The 21740-nt window shown below is 38.6% G+C and overlaps 1 protein-coding gene across 1 annotated transcript in view; it reads left to right on the forward strand.

The window, feature by feature from the left end:
* The window catches only part of LOC146472363 (uncharacterized), a 37871-nt gene extending 20299 nt beyond the window's left edge, over positions 1 to 17572 (forward strand). The window contains exons 2-5 of the mRNA XM_085119543.1: positions 2497 to 3425; positions 5134 to 5577; positions 14991 to 15737; positions 16787 to 17572. Coding sequence (XP_084975669.1) covers positions 2624 to 3425; positions 5134 to 5577; positions 14991 to 15737; positions 16787 to 17085 — 2292 coding nt within the window. The 5' untranslated portion in view covers positions 2497 to 2623 and the 3' untranslated portion in view covers positions 17086 to 17572. The remainder of the gene's footprint in view (positions 1 to 2496; positions 3426 to 5133; positions 5578 to 14990; positions 15738 to 16786) is intronic.
* The last annotated feature ends 4168 nt before the right edge of the window (positions 17573 to 21740 follow it).

Below are 21740 nucleotides of genomic sequence, written 5' to 3' on the forward strand. Positions count from 1 at the left end.
TGACCTTGCATCTAAACTGCCTAAAGCGGGTCGCCATTTTTCGTCGTACATGAAGCGGAAAAATGCACTTTTTACTTTACTAAAGTAAATGAAGTTGAAGTTTTCCTGCTATTGGAAAATATCGATACAGAGAAATCATTTGGTATTGACAAGGTTCACCCCCTGCTATTATCTTCTGCCGCGCTCGAAATATTTAGACCACTGACACATATTATTGATTTAACACTTAAGCAAGCTATATTTCCTGATAGTCTAATATCTGCCAAGGTTATTCCAATTTTTAAACGGGGCTCTCGTTCTGTTTGTGATAACTACAGGCCCATTTCAGTTCTTTCGGCATTGAGTAAAGTTTTATAATTTGAGAGGTGTATTCTTAACCAGCTAATGTATTATTTAACGACCGAACGTATTTTGGTATCTAATCAATATGGATTTAGACCTGGAAACTCGACAACTGACTGCTTTGTAGACTTAATAGATGAGATAACGAGAGCCCTGGATGAAGAAAGTTATGCTGTATCTCTATTTCTCGACCTAAGTAAAGCATTTGACACAGTCAATCACTTTATCTTGTTATCCAAACTTGACCTATACGGAATAATAAATCTTGAAAACCAGTAGTTTAGGTCTTACCTAAGCAAAAGGAGGCAAAAGGTGTATATTAATGGCGTGTTGTCCGATTCTCATGTGATAAATTCGGGAGTACCACAAGGGTCGATCTTAGCTCCACTTCTTTTTCTGACTTATATCAATGACATTGTCAACGCAACTAAATATTTTTCACTAAGACTTTGTGCTGATGATACCTCCTTAACTGCGACTGGTAAAGATCTAGACCTTTTGCTTCATCAAACAAACCATTAACTGCCAGTCATTTATGAGTGGTTATGTTCAAATAAACTTACCCTGAATAGGCCTTATCACGGTTTTCGACGCCATTTTGACGAGTAGGCAGTGAGAAATAACAGTGTTTGTATGGGAATCCGATGTTAAATAATTTTTATAAAACATCGCTTCTGAAAAATTCATGAAGTGGAAACTTTTGGCACTAGGAAAAGGATTTTAAGAAAACATTTCACGGCTGGTTCTCTAACAGACAGATGTATGGAAAGTTCAAAACACGACTGGACGCTTTCTGGCACAGCTACATCCCTCCAATTTTTTTCTTAAAATCCTTTCCCTATTGCCAAAAGTTTCCAATTCATGAATGTTTCAGAAGCGATGTTTTATGAAAATTATTTGACATCGGATTTCCATACAAACACTGTTATTTCGAGCCTGTTTGCCTGCTCGTCAAAATGGCGTCGAAAACCGTGATAAGGCCTATTTAAGCAAGACGAAATACTTGATATTTCAGCCAAAACAAAAAATTAACTATAATATTTACCGCCCTCTGAAACTAGCAGATCAGCGTCTCAAGCAGTCTCATAATATAAAATATTTAGGAGTAGTCATTGATTGCTTTTCGTCTTGGCAAGACCACATTGTTTATATAAGTAGTAAAATTAGCAAAAGTGTAAATGTTATCACAAAACTTTTAAAACGTCATGTTACAAACCAGTCACTTATAAGTATCTAATTATGCACTTCGTGTATATCCCTATCTAACCTTTGGTTGCGTATAACTATGAGGCACCCTTAGCACAACTGGTAAAGTTACAAAACAAAGCAGTTAGAATCATAAATAACGTCCCGCTTCGTGATCACATCACCCCTCATTATGTAAATCTTGGTCTTATCAAGCTTCCTGACATCGTTAAATTTCATACCTGCTAACTTTTTTATGACTGTATTGTAGATGGAAACCCTTCCAATTTCACCTTTACCCTAGTACCTGAGCAACATAATTACGCCACTCGAATTGCTTCCCTACAACATCTGAATCGTGGTCCTTTCAGAATAAATATTAGGAAATTTTGCCCAACAGTTATTGGATGCTATTACTGCAATGATATTCCTATATCTATTCGTCAAAAACCAACAAAACAACTATTTAAACGAGCTCTCTTCCAGTATTATTTTGCACAGTATTAATCAGTGCCACACAACCTGTCTTTCATCTCCTCTATTTATAATTAGTTCTCCATCTTCTTCTTTTCTTTTTTTTTTTTTTATCTTACCAAATATTGTAACGTAATTTTAAAGGGCACACAATTAGCTAACTATATTATGCCCTTCTGCACTCCTTTTGTACTGTAATCTGATATACTATTAAGATCACGTGGAGTAAATAAAAAAAATACAAAGTATATTACGAATGTTTGTTTTATCAACAGCACAGTTGATAAAGTAATTTGCCCCCCGTTAAAGAGAATCGAGTGCTAGGACTTGCACTCGAATCTCTTTACGGTGGGCAAATTACCTTATCAACTCTGGTGTTGATAAAACCAAACACTCCTCCTCAGCAGACGGAGCACCACAGTCTGTTTAGAAATTAACCTTTCTATCCAAGTGTGTTACTGATTCAGTAATTCTGACTCTGATCTCATTTTACAGTTATGTTATTGACCGTGGATTTCCTCGTGGAATTTGACACGTCGTTGAATAACTGCTCATTGAAACCTGAATGGTAACAGAGTCATACGTTTTGAGGTAAAAAAACGTCAACTGGCTACCATTTCAAATGGCAGCTGCTCCAGACCCAGATGAAGTGCTCCGCTCGACAGCTGGAAAAGGAAATTTCCAACGTGTCACACGGCTTCTTATTGCTGGCGGAACTAGCTTACTGAGGGAGATTTTTGATGCCCGTTGTCCACCAAGTAATCTTCCCACAATGCTAAGCAATCCTGTCACGCAGAAACAGCTCAAGGCAGCAAAACTCACCAAGCCACAGTGGGACTGTCTTTACCCTTCCCCAGCGGTGTACGGCAAGTCAACAGATTTTGATGTCACTCTTATCTTCCGTTTGCTGAGGACAATATGTGGCCTCGCCCCTCCTGCCACAGGCTGGGATGTGCTACCTCCCAGTTCTGACCACAGCGTGACTGCAGAATTGGCAAGAATCAAATATTACAGAAACTCAGTTTACGGTCATGTGAATCAAAGTATGGAGGTGACAGATGACGAATTTCCATCGCTTTGGCAAGAAATCAGCGGAGCTCTTGTGAGAATTGCAGGACAGATCAGTGCTGCAAGGAAACATGAATGGCAGAGGACCGTTGATAATTTTTTGAAGGATCCCCTTACATTAGAGGATGAAAAAAATACCCAAGAACTGGACAGATGGTATAAAGACGATATGGAAGTTAAGAAATCCATAGAACGTCTAAACAGCGCGACCGAGGAAGTCCGTGAAGTGACTGAGGAAGTCCGTGAAGGGATCGAGCGTTTGGAGAAAGGATCAGCTCAGGTAAAAGATCAGCTTGGAGAAATACATGAGGCTTTAGACAGACTGAGCTCCTCTCCTCCCGGCACTCAGCCAGCTGGTAAGTCAGTAAGTGAGTAGGTACGTAAGTGCTAGAAAGTAAGTAAATAACGGAGGTATACAAAATGTGGGGTTAAAGTACTTATTACAATATCAAAAGCTAAAATCTGAATCATTTGTATTGCATTAATACTAACTTATATAGAGATTCCGCTTGTTGTAAATTCCTGGAAAACAATTCCAAAGTGCAAACGTCCACCACCCATACTGTAGTGAAAAACTCTTTTTAAGACAGTTTCCGTGATAGTGTAGAATAACCAAGCTATTTACGGAATCTCGAAAAGAGTATGAAGTTGTATAAGTTCGGCTTATAATTTTGGAGTATTTAGAAGATTTTTCCAGCCTAGTGGTTTAAGATACTGTCTACAAGATTTTGGAACGCGTGTAGTTTCGATGGCTTTATGCCAAAATTTCCCCCGTACAACCTGACTACAATAATCGAAGTGCGGTTGAATTAACGCTTGTAGATAATTATAATGACGACCAGGGGACAAAAGGTCAATGGCTGCACTGCAAGAAGCAATCTTTTGAATCACGTTTTCAATCTGGCTGCCCTATATTAGGTTTTGGTTACTTAGTGCCCCCAGGGATTAAGTCATTGAACCATTGATAGCCATGTCGGGGAACCTAAGGTATTAAACTTTTCTCAGTATAAATTCGGTCTTTGTTATATTTGGGACACTGATTGTTTCAATCAATCGTCTTGCAACTCTACACTGGGACAAACCCAAGCAAATAAGGCATGCCTCATTCCTTAATTAAGACCCCCAGCGAAGTTAAAATAGCGACCTTTGAAATCGATATTTTTTTTAAATTCCTGGAGTGGTGATAAATTTATAATTGTAGTTTTACACCAACCTTAAGTTCCTTAAGGCCTGGCCAAACTAGGAACATTGTTACGGAAACATTGTTTCTTGTTATGTTTCCGTCGTGCCTTGATTAACGAGAAGCAAAGAAAATGTTTTGCTGCCGCGGTGTCTAAACGAGGAACATTGTTTCGGAAAACAAAGGGTCACGCATGCGCATAATAATAAGCTGACTTCCGAGGAAGTCTGAGGAAGAATCTTTAAGCCCTGGTCAAACGGCGCGTGATAGTCAATAATAGTTGATAATAGTCAAAACTATTATCCACTATTATCAAGTATCAAGCGGGTGGTCAGACATCTCAAAGAAACTCGTGATAGCTGACGATAGTTTCCCCTTGAGCCTCTAGTGTCATGCATAGCCTTACAGGCTCAGTAACACTTCTCACTAACACTTCTTCCACATGGCCTCAATATTCCCGAAGAAATTTACTAGCTTTTTTCCTTTTGTTGTTTTTTTATTATTTTTTATTATTTTTTAGTTTTTGTTATTACTATTTCATTTGCTTCATATTTTATACTGTCAATCAATTTAATTTTACGTAGTTCCGCTATTGCGCAAATATTTGTTATATAAGCGTATGACCCAATGTAAATTTTCATTGTACCTGAAGAAGGCTGGTTTGGCCAGCCGAAATATAGTAACCTTAAAACCGTAATTCTACGTTGTATCGGTCTCTGCTTCTTTTATCATCAGTATATTTGGTTGGAGGATCCCTGTCTTTTCCGGCATACCTCTGCATTGGGTCTTTGAACACCTTTTTTGAGTTTTTATTGTTGTTGTTGTTGTTGTTTTTTTTTTTATTTGTTTTAGTTAAAACTTATGGAGGCTTTCTTTACCAACAGTTAGTCTTCATATGAGGATTGAGTGCAAAGCAATCACAGGACCTGGTACTCAGCGTAGGAACATTCCATCTGCAGATGAAATTCTGAGGTCGATTGCAGTAAATTACCTTCAGGATGTAAAACCATCAACCCAGGAAGAGTATAATGGTTTTCTGCAGTATCTTCAAGACATGCGCAAAGTGCTGTTTGTTGATGCTCAGCTAGGGAGCTTAATAATCACAGTCGAGTGTAGCTCCCTGCTGATCCTGGACGAGCTGTGGGAAGATTATTACACAGGCTATCTAAATGAAATGGCACAGAAGTATCTGGTCACGGAGGATGTGCTGAAGGAGTTTGGCCTAACTGAGGTGAAACTCATGACAACAATTATGGAGTCGGAGTACAGAAAAGGTCGAGAGTGCTTTTGGATTTGGTCAAAGAAGTTACTAAGGCAATGTGTTCATGGTAAGTGAAGATAGTATGAATGTTGCAACCTAGCATGTTTAAAGAAAAACATGTTTTGGAGAACTTCCGCTAGTTAAGAATTTTGACCCAATGAGACTAAGCCGTTAACAGCAAACGTGGGGGCTGCGAATTGGTGTTTCAAAGAGAAGGAATTTCTGAAATATTTCCACTTTTCAGTATTTAATGAGCTGTTCTGCTAGCTTTGAAACTGCGACTAAATGAATTCGAGATATTGTGGATGGCGAATCTCCTTTAAACTCAGATGCCGAGCTTGCAGAGATCCAAAGCCAGAGAATGTGCGCCATGCGTCACATATTTGTAGTTGGACAAGAGAAGCAATGTCTTTCACTGCAAAGTTAGACCTATAGCAAATTGAGAAGACCCACCATTTTGAGGGCAATCTATTTAAGAAATCTGGATATGTGAATACCCTGATGATTATGCTCTAAGCCAAAAGAAACTTTTTTCTAGCCTTATTCCATCTATCCAAGTTCTATAGTTTGAAACCAAGTGGATTGGATTTGTGCATGGAGTGGTTGTGCATGTAAGGTCAATGTTCAATAAGGGTTGTCCGGTTGCCTATTTTTATATAGCAAATTACTGATACCTCCGCAAGTCTTTTTAAATGCCGTTTCAAAATTTAAAGAATGGGTTTATCAAACTGCAAAAATGAAAACAGTGATAAAATAATCATTATCAATCAGGTATTAGCTGTCTCTTCGGACAGAAACATATCTAAGTGACTTCTCCACATTTCAATACGGCAGACGTTGAAACGAGTTGAACTACTTTTCGCGCATGTTTCCGAAACATTCTCGAATGATTGAAAGATTTTTTTTACTGGGGCAATCACGTACAGCCGAAAAAACGGCAAGATTAAAGTTAGCTGCCTATCCCCCATGTTTGGAACCATGAGTCACGTTCTTTATTTCAATTTAAAAACTCCAATACCATTATCCATATGTTTAATCACATATTTTCCACATCTCTCTGTTGTTGATGAAACGCAGCATGTATGAGCTATTAACCCAGTCTGTTCCGTTGTTGGTTAAAGATGGCTGGATATTGGTGAAGTTATTTTTTGCATCTTTATTATCGACGTCCAATACCTAGCCATTTTGACCGAACCAACTTGAACCAGGATTTATTTCATGGCTTTGCTGTCATGATTGTAACTGCCAAAGTGACACTGAACTGTTTTGCTCGGACAGAAATTCTTCACTGGTCGATTCAAAGTGGCGCCAGCTTTGTGACCGCGGTGACCTGGACATTAGTTTTGTCAGTTTGAAAACCATCTACCTCAACCTGAAATCAAAAGTACGCGTCGAATACATCCAGAAATCCGCTTTAATCTTCCCAGTGTTTTATTGGATTTTCAATCTTTCACCGATAACATGTTTCTGAGTATGCTTTTGCTCATCCTGTGATATTATTTTATCATATTTGGTTAAAAACAGTATGGATTGCGTCTCCAACAGAACATAAAAAGAAGAGGTGGGAAACGTGAAGGCGCCGGGCGGGAGAAATCGCCTGTGGAGAGAAACCAATCAAAAACATTCGAGAGCAAATCACTATGATATAGATTTGGAAAATCATGATCGCATTTTCTCAACCTGGTGAAAGGTTTGTCATGGCTGCTTGGTTTGGAGCTCAGACGAAGACAAGCTTCGGTACACAGTCGATTATCTCCTCGACAAGGACAACCTCTAGTAGAACCTTGTTTTCTACGGGTTGAGCAAGCGTTCATGCAATCACATGGGTTTGGTTCCTAAATTTAGAAAGTGGAGAAATTATAAAAGCAAAACATATTATTGAAAGCAGAAATAAAGCTGATTGGTCGTTTCGCTACACTGCAGTTCAGTCGATTCGCTACGTTTTAAAATTGGCATATTTACTAATATTTGAACTCAATTTGCTTCTCATGTTAACACTGTGAAACGTAGAAACAGCTAAGATAATTTTTCAGGCGACCGGATACCGAAATAAACGATTAAATGATTCTTCGACTTCAGAAGTATTCGTTGACGTTTGGCTTTCCCTGGACAAGTCCATCAGTAAATTCTTGATTGAGTATTAACTAATGAGTGTTCTAATATGAAATTAGGTCTATAATCACTATTTTGACTGGCAAATACTTTATCTCGATAAGGTTTGTTTAGATTTTTCAAAGGATGAGCTTCTCAGTGCGAGGCTTGTGATGAAGTGTGATTGCAAATCATCTAAGAAATAGTTTCTAATGCGCATGTGCACCAGCTGACTGTGTCCCTTTAAACAAGCAAAATTCTAAATGCGACAAGGTTAAGTATCCGACAAACTCTCCATTTTTAGGAAATTACGTGCTGGTGTAAATACTAAAGGAACAAGTAACAACGTTTGTAGATTAAAAGAGACCATAAGATTCTAGTACGAGTACGACTTTTTCCAATAGAGTAAGAGTGTGCACTTGTAAACCAGTGTCATTATGGCGGGAAAACGAGATACGCTGTCGTCATTTTACTACCAGTTTTTATGAGAGCGGCATTGTGGCGAAAAAAGGTCCTCGAAATTTAGGTGATCTTATCTTTTCGGAATCACAAAAGGACTTAGCTATCATCATTCAAAACAACTGCGTCAAGTTCGTCGTTCACAGACTAAAATGAAGCATCTTGGGAGATATCTCTTCTTAGTACTTCGCTAAAGACTTGAAATCAAATCTGGTAATCTTAATCTTACTCGAACTAGAATCCAAAGGTCTGTAATAAGGAGATCTGAAACGACCTGCTTGTCGAGTTTAGGGGACTGATCAAATGTTTCCCCTTCAGACAAAAACAAGCCAAATTATCAGGCAAGTCATGCCTCAGTATTCAGACCAAGTGAGTGATAGAATTAGTGCGTCTATGAGCTGTGTATTTTGCGGATATACAGTCGAACCTGTATATAACGGCCTTGTATTAAGCGGCCACTCTCTATTAAGCGACCAGTTTTTAAAGTCCCGATTGTTTGCTCATACAAAAGCTGTATTTGTTACCTGTATTAGGCGGCCACCTCTATTAAGCGGCCGCAGCCACCCTGTAGCAGTCCTATGTTTGTCTTTCTTTGTTATTTCTACCTGTATTAAGCGGCCACCCTTGAATGGAAACTAAGCCATATGTCATTTTATGCGGTATTTTATTGTGTTTAAAATGCGATCCAGCATCACTATAAAGAAATAACATGTACAAAGCTACTGTAAGCTGATACTCGGCCGTTAAATATAGTTAACGCTTTTCAGATGTCCGCAATGTGCTGAAGTACAGTACCATATATCACGAACGCTCAAAAAAAGTTTGTTTTGAATATGCTTCACTCTTTAGCAAGAAAATTCCTCTTTCATTAACTTGTTCTTCAGCCATGTGACATTGAACATTGAGCGTAATAACTATGAAATGACGGAATGAGATATTTTGTTGTGAGCTGTAAGTCATAGAAATAGAGCACTGTATACCGTAGGAGAGTAGAGGACAATTTATTGCATAGTACTTTTACACAATGTTACGTATATTATACCGTTAAGTTACAAGTTGTCACTGAACTTTGTTTAAAGTATAGCCCACTTTGAAAAAGAGTGATGGCCTGGGTCGAGAGTAGCTGCCCAAGCGATTGTGGGATTGTTTGGGGGGACGATAATAATAGCCATCGTCCCCCCAAACAATCCCACAATCACTTGGGCAGTTACTCTCGACCCAGGCCATCACTCTTTTTCAAAGTGGGCCATTGATCACTTGAAAGAGTGTTGATTGTCCTATTGTTTCCTTGCATGAAGTGTTTTTGTCTAATACGCTATTAAAATTGACATTAGACCACGCCCAGTGAGTATTTTTTAGTCATCCTGTATTAAGCGGTCACCTCTATTAAGTGGCCAGTTACTCAAGTCCCGAGGGTGACCGTTATATACAGGTTCGACTGTATTAACCTCTTCCAAATGAAGCATATATTATCACACTGCGGCAAAATACCAGCTTCGTTCCCAAGCCTTATCCAAGAAACTGAGCTTGTCTAACGAAGTAACCGACTAAGCTTGTCGATGGCAGAGCGTCTTCCCGATCCGGTCAACGCGTGACGTCACATTTGACCGCGCGCCAAGGACGTCTGGGGACGAGTCTGGCAAAATATAATACAGTCAAAACTCTCCTTGCGCACTCTCTAGTTACGACGACCATTGTGAAACCCCGTTAGAAATGTCACTCAAACTATTTAATCAAAAGCTTTCGTATGCCTCCCATAAGCGACCGCGACTACTTTTGGGGATTACCAACTGGTCTTTTCCTTTGCCTTTAGCTCGTGAAGCGCGGATGCGCAATGAACGAGTTATAGCGATGAGTGGGGTTTTCACTTGGTTGGTTGATTGCTTAAAGTGCCCCTAACCCTTGAATTTGTTTTCTTTTGGTAGATTTCCATATCTTTCAAGAACTCATTTTCGAAAAAAGTTTTGAGAAATATTGAATCCTTTTTTTTTTTACGAGCGCTAGGAAGTGATGGCAGTATTGTCGATATTTTCACCTATCGTTCGCATTAGTCCCCCACTCGGCCAAATATAGAGCGTGACGTAAGAAAAGGACATCGTGCAAAAATATCCGAAGATTCGCGATAATGCTTCAATTGTAAACAGAGAAAATGGTTGAAAAATGTGTGGTTTTTGGATGCAGCAACTCTCGAAATGTAGAGAAAGGAATCAGCATGCATAAGATTCCTTCTGAATCCTTCTGGTGTCCTTTTCTTACGTCACAACTAAGAAAGTGTCAAATATCGGACGCTTCTCATTGGCTCGTTCCTAATGAGCCCACGAGACAAAAATTTGTCCAGCGGGGCTTAAAGCGCGCAAAAATTTAAAAATTTCAGTAACTTTTAGCGCTTGTAAAAAAAAAGGATTCAATATTTCTAAAAACTTTCTTCGAAAATGAGTTCTTCACAGATATGGAAATCTACCAAAAGAAAACAAATTGAAGGATTAGGGGCACTTTAATGGGGACACAGTGGCAAAATGAGTGCGCATGCTCCGCAGATTTGTGATTCGAGCGAGAATCGATTACGAATGCTCCACTTCAATCGCCAAATTCACACCTGTTACCACAATAATTTTTTTTTTGTTGAATAACATATGCGATGGAGGAAGTTCGAAGGAACCTTTCCTGAAAGCGCCCGGCAACCTTATCTATTTTGATTTGGGCTTATCCCCGCGTAACGAAAATACCGCCATTTCGCCACGTAAGATTGCTCACGCGTGACGAGCATGCGCACTCATTTTGCCGCTGTGTCCTTGGTGGGTTGTTAACTTCCAGGCGTGCGCAGTGAATGAGTGATCGTAATGTGGCGGAATTTCACTCTGGCTCTGGTCGAAATAAGCAAATTTTGCGTTTTCGGAAGGGAAACACACCTCTTGGAAACGGTGAATCGTAAGAGGAACTTCTAAGGGATGCTCAACAGTTTCAACAGCGGAAATCAAGCAAGCATTGACGGCGAAGAAATTGTTCTTCGATTTTTGATTTTATTATCCCGATGATCGGGCGGATCTTAAATCAGTGTTTCTAGGAAAACAACACACAAATAATTACAGGTTTGATTGTGAATTTGTACTGAAATACTATTGTGATAGACCGATTTTTCGTATTCCGAACAGTTCTTGCAAAATGTTTGATAAACGTGCTCTGATAAATTCGCTTCAAAATTTTGAATTCAAATCGCTGGCAAGTCGCTTCGCGACGAAAATTATACGCTTTTGCTGCTTAGGCCTGTAGAAAGACCTATTTGAATAAGCTTTTGTTTTTGTTTTTGTTTTTATTTATTTTTATTAATGAAATGTGACAACTAAGCGTAATGTAAACAAACACGCCCTCGCAATAGCCCTTTTCACGGTTAACTCTGTTCATTTGAATTACAATGAAATCTAGCATGTATGTGAGGCAATTTCGGGCTATTTTGTTGTTTTAGCCCGAAATTACCTCGCATCCACGTTGGATAACATTGTAATGCAAATGAGCAACATTAACCGTGAAAAGGGCTATTAGCGGATGAAATTCGCTCAGACAGAAGCCGCAATAAAATTCATTTGGGATTCAGTCTATGTGATAAGATCGATTCAACAGAAAAAATGTAATCACTGAAACTTTGCATGGCAACGCTTGATGTATTTCTATATTAACGTTCGCTTGAATAAAGCTAAAATAGCAACTTAAGCAAGATTGAAACCTTCTCCCGATGTTATTAAACGCGACAAAAGCCGTCGTTTGAACGTAGAAAGAAATATTACCGTGTTGAAAACAGCAACATTTAGGTCACGTGCTAGGCAACCAAAATCGTTCAAATGTATCAAGCTTCGTTCGGCAACAACACAGCGCGAGTTAAAAAAATTACTGAGGTTCTTAAAAGAAAAACTGGACGCTTTCTTGTTGATTGGCAATCACGCAAAACCGCCAAAAACACGCACACGTCCACATTTGCGTTGCTTGGCGTATCGGAAGGAATCAGAGTGCGTGTGTAATTTAATTGTTTAGTTGTTTACATAACGCATTCCGCACTGAATGCGGCATGGCGTCCACGAATCCTGGTAGCATAGTTTGATGCGAGTACCGCTTTACGGCTACCACTATTCACTTCTGCGTTCACGAGTTGGCTCACAGGAGTCTTTGATTAAGCTCTCATAAACAACCACTCAAAGATTCTGAATCGTGCATGCGATTTCTAAAGCGCGCGCTCCTCGCGTCAAGCAAAACATCGCACATAACTCTCGTCACTCAACATTGCCTAAAGCTACGATTGTCGTAGGATTTTAAAACATTTTTTTAAATCCTACGACATTTTTTTGTGACGTATACGACAGTCGTAAGCGAGTTGTAGGTTGATTTACACGAAACAATTCGTGTCGTAGGCCTGTCGTAAGCTTGTCGCATGCGACAAAGTCGTACCGTGTAAATCGCCCTTTATAAAGTATACTCTTTGTGATCACATTTACAGTAATAAAGCACTGTCTAATAATGTGACTCGTAAATAAAGATCTCGAATATAAAATTCAAGATGATTTACGGCTGGATCGAGAGTGTTACCCTGAGACCGAGATAACAAGCTTTATGCTAAAGGTTCTGGTAAGAGACCAGCTTCTATTGTTTTAGCTTTTGGTCGCTAACAGAGTGCTTAGAGTACATTCTCGTAAGTGACCAGCTCTAGTTACGACCACTTTTTACAATTCCCGAGGTGGTCGCTTACGAGAACTTCGGCTGTATTTTTTTCGCAATACAATACACTCCAATGCTAGAAATTAATATCAAAGAACTCTCAATGAAAACACTGTGCTTTAAAGTTAAAACTTAAAAGTTGTTTTTGTTGCCATTTATAAGTTCTTGGAGGTAGTTTAAAGCCAGTTGAAGTGATTTGTGCGAGTTTCCATTGCTTCATACACTGAATTCATTTTTAGGAATTTGAAAGGCTGGAAACAATTTGACACTGCTCAGGATTCTCCATGGCGAGAATAATTGTCGATATCGGACTTCTCACTGCATGGTTGCTTTCTTGGGTTCTAAATCCTGTTAAATTTATGTTTTAACCGTTTGCAAAAACACAAAAATACGTATTAATTGTTTTGTATAAACTTTTATTACTTTAAGGTGTTTCAAAACTTTGTGGCTACCTACCAATCCTTTTCTTAAAGGTTCACACTAATTTCTGAAGACGTTATAGGGATGATCAGTAAGTTTATCATTCGTAGTACCGCTAAGTGCTCCAATGTAAGTGTGCGTTATTCGTATGGTCATCACCGCACGAAAGCATTGAGTCACTTTTTTTAATTTCTTCTTCGTATGTTCGCTAGGCCCGTCAATCGCGTTTCGCCGTTTCCCGCTGCCACTCCTAGATCGCACGATTCTCGATTTTCGTATCGTGTGTCTAGTATATTTGAGGAAGAGTTACGACCGGATTTTGCAGATTGACCTAGATCCTCAAAAATTAGTTGCCGCGGAAAAACCCGCAAAATATAACGCCGCAAAAATTAACTCCCCTCAGTCAAATTAAAAACTCCGCTTTTAATAGACTTGTGCCACTGGGGCGATATACATTGGACTCAAGCAAGAACATTAACGTGATTTTCCATTGGTTATAGCCTAGAAAGGTTTCATGCAACTACGGTAATTCAAACATTCATACTGCCCTCTTGTAAAATAATAGACGGTAATACTGGTCGTGGCAAACCTTATTAATGAAACAGTGCTTTGTTGTGCATGGTAGGGGTAAGCTTTTGGTTGTTGTGAAGTCCTTTTGCGCATAGAATAGAATAATGATAATCGTTGTTATGCTTTTTTCGGTGTGGATGGTTGATTTTTACAATCGTGTAAAGGAATATACAGAATTTAATTAAATTTAGTGAAAGTGATGTGCAAGCAAGGAAGCTAAATGAGCCATATGGTTTTCTTGTTAGCTCCCAGGTCAGTTAGGTATTACATGCAGTGATATGTCTCTAATATGTAAGTACAGTGAACTGTGACTCAACACACCGTACAATAAAAGTTGAAAATGTTAAAGTTTCTTCCACTTAAATGTTCTGCTACTTGAACAGAACATCGTAAAAATTAGTTTTCATCAGAAATTTCACTCATCTCGAACCGCAAAAATTTGTTCCCGAAAACCACAAAAAATCGCCAGTCCTCAAAATTTTCGTGCTACACGGTAGCTATGGGCTTGTTTGAGACAGCGAAAAAAGTGGCAACAGAATGCCAAAATAGACACCAAAAAGCGATTCATAAGCAAGTGAAAATAAACGATAAAAACGAGCAATGTTTCGGTGTCGTCATGACGCCATTATCAAGTTTGGAGTAATTGAAATAGAGTCAATGTCAGAAATAGTTTACCAAAATTGACTTAACATCTGAATATATAATGTCGTGCAAATAGTTTTGCTTGAATTGAGTCCGATTGGACATTGAGAGATGGTGTTAACTCTCTTATTAGCAACATTTCGTAAACTAGACAATCGAGCTTGTTCATGCACTTCGTTACTATAATAAAAACACAAACTGTTGAAAATGTTACTTTTAGATTGTCAACAATGCGTAAGGTTTCAAAAGGATGTCCTTTATTCCTTCTCTTCGAAAAAGATTGGTTTTAATTCAGAAGGGTATATTTAAAAACAGGAAAACCCCAAATGCAAAAATCAGAAGATGAACAAAACGACGACGTGAATATATTTTTGGATTACTTGTGAGAGTTACTTTCTATTGGTTTATTATTAGCCGATGAGGAGTATTTTTTAATTTTGTTAATAAACACTCAGTTTTGTACCCTAGCTACAGCAGATTGCGCGTGTGTTTCAAACTTGGATATTTGCCATGTTTCTGAACGCTGAGTGAAGGATGTTTCATTTGAGGGAAGACTTTATACATAAATGAGTAAAAATAATTGTTCTCTTTTAGGTGAACTTGGTAGCATCTCTTCAGGTAGAATTGAAATCATCATACGAATGTGGAGCTTTAACAGATATTTCGCGTTAGCAGCCGACTCAGATGATTCTGTCAAAAACGTAAAGGAGAAGATTCAAGACAAGATAGGAATTCCAACCGACAAACAAGAGCTATTAGCTTTCTCGTTTTGGACATCCGGGAACACTCTGAGTGATTACCGCACTCTGAGTGATCACGGCACTCTGAGTGATTACAACATTCACAATGGCTGCGTGGTATTATTAAGTTCAGCACATGCAAATGTCTTCAACATTGATATCGCCATAAGAACGTTGACTGGAAAAATGATCACCCTAACAGTGGCACGAACAAGTACCATTGCGAGTGTGAAGACGAAAATTGAACACAGGGAAGGATTTCCATCACACCAACAACGTCTTGTTTTTGGTGACATGGTTCTGGAAGATGATGAGCAACTTGAAGAGTACGAAATTGAGCACAAATCCATCCTAGACTCGAACTTGAAAGAAATAGTGATGAAAATATTTATCAAAACGCTATCCGGACAGATAGTCGAGTTGAACGTGTTACGAAGTGACACTATTAGAATGGTCAAAAGAGAAATAGAGAAGGTGGAAGGCTTCCCACCTGGAAATATATCTATCCTGGCTTATGATGGAAGACAACTCGATGATGATGCGACTCTCGCTCAGCACAATATTCAAAAGTCTTCAACCTTATGCGAAGTTGCCAGTGATGGTAAGTTTAATTTGATGTTTATCATATCCCCCGTCGAATACTTAATTCTCTAGAACAAAAGAATCCTCCTACTTCCCTATCGAGTTACCTACCTACCTACCTACCTACCTACCTACCTACCTACCTACCTACCTACCTACCTACCTACCTACCTACCTACCTACCTACACCTACGTACCTACCTACCTACTCACATACTGACCTATCCAACCAACCTACTTATCTACTTTAGAATACAACTACAACCCTATTTAGACCTATTCAACTACTTACGGACCTACCTACCATCCAACCTATCTACCGCCCGTGATCTATCTACCTACCTACCCACTTACTTACCTAACCTACAACCTTCCTAGATACCTTTCTCTAATTTACCTACCCGCTACCTACCTACCTACCTACCTGGTTCAGATTTAGGCAAAATGCCTTATATTTATCAAATCACTGTAATATCTAAGGTTACTTTACACGACTACAGGATTCAATTGCATGGGCAAAGCTACACATCAAAATTTGTCGACCGAATTATTTTACATTTGCAAATAATAACTAACTCACGACTTAAATCTGAATTAACTTCGTCTGACACATTTCAAGGTAAAAAACTAAGCCTTACTTAAACTCAATTAATTAATTTGTTCATTTCAGCTTCGTCGAATAATAATTCTCATAATTTATAATTTATAGTTGCAATAACTTTATGTATGTAGTTGAAGCCTCAAAATATATGGCAAAAATCACAGTAAATCAGGCCAATGGTAAAGCAGTTTTCATTTGAGTGTCCAATTAAAGAAATTTGCACCTGCTTTGGTTTTGCTTTACGTCGCTCTGTAAATGGCTAGCCACACGCTCCACTTTCAACAAGTTCAACAAGATGCGTATTCCATCGTAAGTTGAAACTTGGATTATACCTGGCACTGACTATAATGAGAAGTGAAACTATCCCAAATGAGGAACTTACCACATCAATAACAATTTCTTATTTATTAATTCAGCTCACGTCTAAATAAATATTTCTTTTTTTCTTTGACCTCGATCCGTGACAGAACTTGAAGAGCCATCAAGTAAGAATGTTCTGCACTTTTCACACTCCTTCTTCCTGAAAATTGCTGATAAACTCTTAACTGCAGAGGCAGCAATTCAGGGCATTGGGTTTGGCGGTGCGTTGGCAGCGTTGCTTTACAAACAACCGGAGCAAGTTAAAAAAGCATTAAGAGTGCCTGACTGTAACTTTCGAGAATCGCTGGCCAAGCTTGAAAAATCGAAACTCCTGATAATTTGCCTGAAGTTTACTTTTGGGGAACTATCTTCGAAAATATTATTTGAATGTTCTGGAAATTTTTAGTTTTCGAGAATTTTGGAGAAAACGAAATAACGGGTTTTGCCTCATTAATTATGCAAAAATCTCACTCAAAATTAGCCAAGTTCAATACGCTTGTGTTGAAACAGCACGCAACGCTAGAAAGCGAGGTCGGTTTTGAATAAGAGCATAACTCACCTACTTTCTATCAATGGGACCTATGTAAACTTTTGTAGAACTTTGGAGGGTTTTATGGCTCTTTGAAAAAGTGACATTTTGAGGACTTCGCGATGAGGCGAAAATTGAGTAAGTTTGAAGGTTTAAAATGCATCTTGGTATGTCAGGTATCGACTCGAGAGGAACATTGTGATAAAGCTTGGGTCTTCGTCTTTAATAATACGAAATAAAAAATCTGGGCAATCAATGCACGCGCTGACGAAAACCAAAGTTAGCGAGGCTTCGTTAACAAATTTGCATAATTCGCAGCTGTTGAGAAAATGCTATGTTGTGGCGACTCGGTGAAAACATTGACCCAGGCTATCTTCAAATGGTTATTTTACCCTACATTGCATTTGTCTGTTTCTCTTTCTTGTTTTAATAAGGTGTCAGAAAAGGTCTGGAAAAAAATGCGTGATCGGAAAAGAAAATATTCGTCAAATTCTGGTGGGAAATTTGCATAATGCAAATCTTCCAATAAATCTTTCTGCAAAGGAATCTGATTGGGAAGGTTTCGTTAAGAGACCATTTGACCGAAACACCCCACATAAAAGGAGCCAAAACAACGTTTAATAATTCGATTTTAACCAATTATTGTCGAATCTTAACCTTTAAATTAATAGTGCCAAAGTGATACTCGCTATTGCGTTATCTGCGTCACGTCAGTAGCTGTCGATAAGTCTTAGAATATAATGCCCACAAACCAACTTGTGCTGCGAAATTGCCAATTACAACAACTAGAAAAAAGACCTTTATTTACTGGCATATGAGTGGTTTTGATAAAAGTAAAACGTTCACATGACACTTGAATCACGTTTAAAAGATTCATGCTTGTCAAATGAGATGCGAAAGTTGGACACAGGGTCGGTCAAAGTGAATATTTTTAATTAAATCAAGTTTGTTTACTGGAATGCATGCTTTTTCAAATAGCTAGTCCAACCTTCTTCAGTGGCCTTCCAAATAATGATCACCCAGAATTGGGTCAGTCAAAAAAGCTCTCAATTCGTGTTGTTTGATACTGTACCTTCGCAAGTGACTGAAAAACAATGTCAGCTGGCACGCCATATTTTAACGTAATTACTGGTATGAAATATCACACATGCACGGATACACGCTTCAAAAAACCTGTGTGCCAATTTCCGTTTGACAAAATAATAACCTACCTACAGTCCACATTGGCTGTAGGAGATGCATTTATCTTTGTCGAATGTCAACAACAGAAACACGGGTATCTCAGTGACACTGTATACACGCAATGTCTAGTGCATACATCACAGGTAGCCGAAGCTCTATGACCTTTGTTTGACCTTTATATTTTGATGTCATTATGAGTGTTACGCAATGGCGTAAATCGTTACGGTTTGTATGGGAATTTACGAACGTGTTTTGGAGTCGAAAATAAAGGACATAAATTGAACAAGAATTGCTTACCTTGTCTCCTTGATCTCTTGCCAGTGTTTGTGCGCCATATTTTGGCCATTTTAGTACGATTCCAGTGGGTATTTAAAGGTTTGTTGAACATTTTCCTTGCTCTATATCCTGCTATATATGTCCCCAAAAGGTTGGTCACTTCAGTAGCAATAGTTTTCGTTGCAACGTCAACAATGAGGTCAGTACAAAGTCTGAGTCGCAGACAAAGGACTGCGGACCACGGACTGGGTATAAAAGAGAAACTAAAGTAAGCTTCGGGCTTCGGACTACGGACTACGGACTACGGACTGGGTTTAAAGGAGAACTGAAGTCTGAAAATCATATTTTTCTTGTATTCATTCTCAGTAAGTTTAATATGTATCAAATCAAGTTTCGGTAGTTGTTTTTGTCCCTTTATTGTTTTTTTTTTTTTTAGAAACAAAACAAGGACTTGGAATAAAATAGTGAGGATCGACAGTGCAAACATAAAATCTTGCTTTATCTCAGCGAAACAGCTGGATTTTAAATACGCGCTGAAGAGAGCCGTCATTTTAGTTTTAAGCATTCATCTCAGGGTTCGATATGGTGAAAACTGGCGTAATTAAATTCGCAAAAGGATGTTTGATGATCATGATCGTGATCAGCCAATGAGCCCACGTGCGCAATCATCTAGATGTCGTACAAAGACATGTATGCAGTAGACATTTCGTGTATACAGTGTCACTGAGATACCCGTGTTTCTGTTGTTGACATTCGACAAAGATAAATGCATGCCCTACAGCCAATGTAAACTGTAGGGCGTGGAGTCAGTCCATAGTTCGTAGTCCAAAGACCTCCTATCCTGATACGAACTTTATGCGCACCCCGTGGTCCGCAGTTCTTCGTCTGCGACTCGTGTTTTAAAATGACCGCGTTGTTAACGTTGCAATTTATTTCAAAGAATACTATTGCTACCAAAGTGACCACGATTTTGGGGATATATATCGATAGTGGGATATCGTATAGAGAGAGGAAAATTTTCAGCAAACCTTTTAATTTTTTTATTTTATTTTACTTATTTCCTCATCCTTTGGTACCACCTCGTAAACGTCATTTCCGCTGCTCCCATGTATTGCAACATCCTCCATGATATATATTGTAATTTCATTTATATAATTTAGTAACATCTAAACCTGAAGAAGGCTGGTTTGGCCAGCCGAAATATTGTTTTAAAATATATTACGTTGTGTCAGCTTTGCAGTAGTCTTTGGACTTCTCATCGTCTACTTTTAAAACCCACTGGAATCGTACTAAAATGGCCAAAATATGGCGCACAAACACTGGCAAGAGATCAAGGAGACAAGGTAAGCAATTTTTGTTCAATTCATGCCCTTTACTTTCGACTCCAAAACACATTCGTAAATTCCCATACAAACCCTTATAATTTACGCCATTGCGTAACACTCATCGTGACATCAAAATATAAAGGTCAAACAAAGGTCATAGAGCTTCGGCTAACTGTGATGTATGCACTAGACATTGCGTGTATACAGTGTCACTGAGATACCCGTGTTTCTGTTGTTGACATTCGAAAAAGATAAATGCATGCCCTTCAGCCAATGTGGACTGTAGGTAGGTTATTATTTTGTCAAACGGAAATTGGCACACAGGTTTTTTGAAGCGTGTATCCGTGCATGTGTGATATTTCATACCAGTAATTACGTTAAAATATGGCGTGCCAGCTGACATTGTTTTTCAGTCACTTGCGAAGGTACAGTATCAAACAACACGAATTGAGAGCTTTTTTGACTGACACAATTCTGGGTGATCATTATTTGGAAGGCCACTGAAGAAGGTTGGACTAGCTATTTGAAAAAGCATGCATTCCAGTAAACAAACTTGATTTAATTAAAAATATTCACTTTGACCGACCCTGTGTCCAACTTTCGCATCTCATTTGACAAGCATGAATCTTTTAAACGTGATTCAAGTGTCATGTGAACGTTTTACTTTTATCAAAACCACTCATATGCCAGTAAATAAAGGTCTTTTTTCTAGTTGTTGTAATTGGCAATTTCGCAGCACAAGTTGGTTTGTGGGCATTATATTCTAAGACTTATCGACAGCTACTGACGTGACGCAGATAACGCAATAGCGAGTATCACTTTGGCACTATTAATTTAAAGGTTAAGATTGGACAATAATTGGTTAAAATCGAATTATTAAACGTTGTTTTGACTCCTTTTATGTGGGGTGTTTCGGTCAAATGGTCTCTTAACGAAACCTTCCCAATCAGATTCCTTTGCAGAAAGATTTATTGGAAGATTTGCATTATGCAAATTTCCCACCAGAATTTGACGAATATTTTCTTTTCCGATCACGCATTTTTTTCCAGACCTTTTCTAACACCTTATTAAAACAAGAAAGAGAAACAGACAAATGCAATGTGGGGTAAAATAACCATTTGAAGATAGCCTGGGTCAATGTTTTCACCGAGTCGCCACAACATAGCATTTTCTCAACAGCTGCGAATTATGCAAATTTGTTAACGAAGCCTCGCTAACTTTGGTTTTCGTCAGCGCGTGCATTGATTGCCCAGATTTTTTATTTCGTATTATTAAAGACGAAGACCCAAGCTTTATCACAATGTTCCTCTCGAGTCGATACCTGACATACCAAGATGCATTTTAAACCTTCAAACTTACTCAATTTTCGCCTCATCGCGAAGTCCTCAAAATGTCACTTTTTCAAAGAGCCATAAAACCCTCCAAAGTTCTACAAAAGTTTACATAGGTCCCATTGATAGAAAGTAGGTGAGTTATGCTCTTATTCAAAACCGACCTCGCTTTCTAGCGTTGCGTACTGTTTCAACACAAGCGTATTGAACTTGGCTAATTTTGAGTGAGATTTTTGCATAATTAATGAGGCAAAACCCGTTATTTTGTTTTCTCCAAAATTCTCGAAAACTAAAAATTTCCAGAACATTCAAATAATATTTTCGAAGATAGTTCCCCAAAAGTAAACTTCAGGCAAATTATCAGGAGTTTCGATTTTTCAAGCTTGGCCAGCGATTCTCGAAAGTTACAGTCAGGCAC

Source organism: Pavona decussata, unplaced genomic scaffold, assembly GCF_977016875.1.
Source record: "Pavona decussata unplaced genomic scaffold, jaPavDecu1.1 SCAFFOLD_100, whole genome shotgun sequence".
In the NCBI taxonomy this organism is placed as follows: domain Eukaryota; kingdom Metazoa; phylum Cnidaria; class Anthozoa; order Scleractinia; family Agariciidae; genus Pavona; species Pavona decussata.